This window comes from Rhizophagus irregularis, chromosome 26 (genome assembly GCF_026210795.1).
Source record: "Rhizophagus irregularis chromosome 26, complete sequence".
Taxonomy (NCBI): Eukaryota; Fungi; Glomeromycota; class Glomeromycetes; order Glomerales; family Glomeraceae; genus Rhizophagus; species Rhizophagus irregularis.
The window spans coordinates 2,184,138-2,188,277 of record NC_089454.1 but is presented as its reverse complement, the minus strand read 5'-3'; the positions used below and the strand labels follow the sequence as shown (position 1 = coordinate 2,188,277).

Below are 4,140 nucleotides of genomic sequence, written 5' to 3'. Positions count from 1 at the left end.
TAGCTTTTGGCAGTTAAATTTGGGTTCTTGCTTAATTAAGTCTTTTTTCTGAGCGATCAGATTTTTTTTTGGTTGCGGTAGCAATATCAGAGATTAAAGAGAATATAGTAGAAACAAAAAGAACTAGGGCTATCAGATGGAAAGACGAAAAGCAGAAATAATAAACATTATATATTTTTAATACATAATTATCGTCGCGTTGCGTAACACTAAAGATCGTTATTTTATTGAATATATTTATTATAATTTTATTAATAATGGAAATGATTTTTTAAAAAAAGCAAAGTTTCTCAACTTAGCACATACAGTACGAGAGGTCGTATTGAAATAACTAAAAAAATTTAATAATATGGTCGTATCAATTTGTGGCACAGATATTTTTATTGGTGTATAGACAATTATCTGCCATACGCGTAAAATAAGAAATACTACCAAGTGCCAAGGAAGAAAAGAAATATTAAATCTGGAATAATTCATACTACTTTAAATTTACATTATTTTTACAGATTTGTAGGCTACTGTTGTTATGTATTATTTCATATCATTATTGTGGATTCCATAATTCTGATAGTAATATATGAAATACCTAATTAAACTAAAGACGTTAAACGAAATTGCTTTTATTTAACAATATAAATGCTTGATATATATGCACTACATGATAATAATAAAAAATAATAAGAAAAATATGTAAAATTTAGCCATCATATTATCTTTGAGGGTTCCATTTATTTCAAGTCTTTAATCATTTGATAAAAAATATTAACAGAACTAGATAAGTAATGTAAGAATCGTTATTGATATATATATATTCTTATTCTTTTTCTGTTTATGAAATGAGTAAAATTAATTCCATAATTTCATAAATTAAAAGTGATTGTAAAATTAAATTACACAAAAGTCGGAATTTTATTTGAACAAAAAAAAAATAAACTATGACATATATTTTTATAATTTTCCTATTTGAAATATTTAATGATTTTTAGTTTATACATAGTAAATTTTTACAATAATTTGTAATATGCAGTACAGTATTATTCTATAAATAATATTTAATAAAATAATAATCCATAAAATGTAAATAAATAAAAACTTATTTTTTTTTGTTTGGATATACAAGCAATGTAAGAAATAACCTTTTTAAGCGCTTTCTCTTAATGACCAAAAATAGGAAAATAAAAAAAAAAAGATTTTATTCTTTGAACTTTGTATGATTGGTTCAAAAAAAGATATCTACATAACAACAAGGTCAATCTTAATTAAGGATATGCATAAGAAAAAGGAGCAATACAATAATTCCAGATTAATTATTTAAAGGGATATTTCTATTTCTCAAAAACAATTTAAATCAGAAAAAGGAGTTTTTTGTTTATGTCAAAAAAAAAGTATGTTGTATTCCCTATTTCCTAATGAAATTAATTAAAAAATATGTATGCCGATCATAAAACCAAGAATCCGATCATCATGTGATGATTCGAAAAATCTGAAATCGGGAAATCGAATGATCAGCGTTAAATAACATTGTACCTCGTGACGTTAACCAATATAAATATACGACCAATAATAATAAATAATTACGGGACAAGTTTTTGGAGTTCTTGTGTAACAAAATTATCGAGAATTTCTTGATTAATGTTTTACAGAAATTACTATTTATCACTAATTAAACCTAATTGCGTTATTTCAGAAAAAAAAGCAACATTGTAAATAAATAGAAAATAAATAATTGTATTATTATGAAACATTGAACTTTATAAAAATGTACATAATTAGATTAATTAGTAATCCAAATTGATGTGGCCGAACTGTTTCATCATCTAGGAACTGAGCTTGGTTAATTCAATCATCGTATTCATTTACTAAATATTCGTACATTAAATTTATTCCTTTTTTGTTTCTCCCTTCTTTCATTTCATTTAGTCATTGGGTTTTGATCTTAAATCCACGTATTCCGGATTAATCCGTCAATCCGGATAAATTTCGGATAATTACTAGACCCGGATTATAAACCGAATATGATGATAGGAATTAGGATTCTATCCGAATAACTTTAAAAAATAGGATCGAACCCCTATTTAGTCATTCCTTTTTTGTTCTAGTTCTATTCCTTCAGTTATAATACTTTATTTCCATTATTTTTAATAAAATTTCTTCCAAATTTGAGTTGATCGAATAAGCTCTATTATTGGTGCATCTTCAATTCTCGGAAAAAGGAGACGGTTACTATAACTGGAAAAAAATGGGAAAAATGTCAATCAACTGCGATACACCAAAAATCTTAGATGCGGAAAAGAGCGATACACAACATAATCAGGTGGACATTTTGTTCAGTCCAGTTAAAAACCTTTTTTTTTATATTGTTTGTATTTTATTGGTTTGCCCTAAAAGGTTTTGAGATAGTGATAAAATTTAATATATAAATTATATAAATGAGCCTACAGTATATCATTTCAAAATTATTTTATAAATAAAGATTGATTCTAGGACAAATAACTTAATATTTTAACGGTTATCTATTTTATTCAGGAATTCCATCAATGTATCAAAGAAATATGATGAATAATTTTACTGATAACGTATCGATTTCTCAAGCTATTCAAACGAATGAATGTAAATTTTTTCATTATATACCAGAAGATAATAATTTTTATCATATAACTTGTCAAATTATTTTACGAGGTTCTGTCTTAGATGATCATGATTATGATCATGGATTTTGCTATCATGGCTCTACAATTAATTACTACGTAAAATGTAAATTATTTTCACGTCCTTTGATTATAAAAATATTAAATAAAAAAATATACGGGATGGATATTGGCATGAATAACTTTGAACGAAAAAAATCATTGTCTTTGGATCAAATATTAAATCTAGAGCGAGACTTGAAACAAATCCTTCCCTTTTACCTTATGCAAAATCACATTCCCAAAAGTGAAATGAGGATGGATTCTAATATAAATATGAACCAGCTTCATGAACGAAGTACAGAACAAATGATTCCGATGAATGATAATCAAAACAATTTTGAAAATGGAAATGGATTTTATCAAAATGACGTCGTAGACTATACTTACAGTGTCACTCAACCACGACAACAAATTGATTTCAACAATATCTCGCCTAAAAGTGAAATGAGACCAAGCTTCAATAGAAATTCAAATTCATTGTATAGAAATATTGGAAATAACATAATGGCGACACCGATGAACGACAATCAAAATAATGCTAATGAAGTTGGAGGTTACATTCATAATGCTATTCATCCACAGCAACAAGTTGATTTCAATAATGTGTCACCAGCTGAGAGAGAAATGAGACCAGTATATAATAATAGAAATACAAACACATCTCATGAGAATATTAAGGATAATTTGATGACAACACAAGCGACTTCAATGATTGATAATCAAAAAAGTTGCTTGCCTTACCAAAATGAAGTTGAAGATACTCGAGCTGATCTCAATAATTTTCCACAACGTCAAATCCCTGAAAGAGAGACGATACCAGATTATAATAGAAATACAAATTCACTTCAGAATGATGTATTAGCATACGATGTTTCAACTACTGATAATCATCGAGATACTCGCAACGCTTATCCACAGCAATACACTTCTGATGAGAGTATAACGACACAAGATATTCCGATAACAGCCGTTGATCGAAATTATGATGATATAAATGATATGCCATGTAATGACCACGATATAAATATTAACTCATCCGTAACAACAGATTGATTTCCGATAAATACCGAAATTTTATTTAGAAATTGGTTTTCTCAACTCGTTTTATACTTTAAAATTGGCAAAATCTTCACGACGAACATTTTAAAAAAAATTCGATTTATACGTTAAATTGGCAAACTACTCATAAATATCTTAAAAATTCGCAAATTCCTCGAAATGAATGAATGTTACAATCGGTTTTTATAGCTTTATAAGCAAATAATTAATTATGACGATTCCTAAAAGGATTAAGCAAAAAGAAATTTCAAATTTATATTAAGAAATTAAATAAGAAATTAAATAAATGTATAATTAATATCAACACTTAAGTTTTTATAATCGTTATCATTAGAAAGTTCATTATGAAAATAGAACTTGTACTCATATTAGTTTATATCTATAGCAAAAA

The 4,140-nt window shown here is 26.5% G+C and overlaps 1 protein-coding gene across 1 annotated transcript; it reads left to right on the top strand.

Annotated features, from left to right (window-relative positions):
- Positions 1-2,537: 2,537 nt before the first annotated feature.
- OCT59_017670 (uncharacterized protein) lies at positions 2,538-3,743 on the top strand (the record flags this gene model as incomplete). The annotated part of the gene is made up of 1 exon (XM_025314601.2): positions 2,538-3,743. One exon carries the CDS (start codon positions 2,538-2,540, stop codon positions 3,741-3,743), a length of 1,206 nt encoding a protein of 401 aa, XP_025184792.2.
- Between the last annotated feature and the right edge of the window lie 397 nt (positions 3,744-4,140).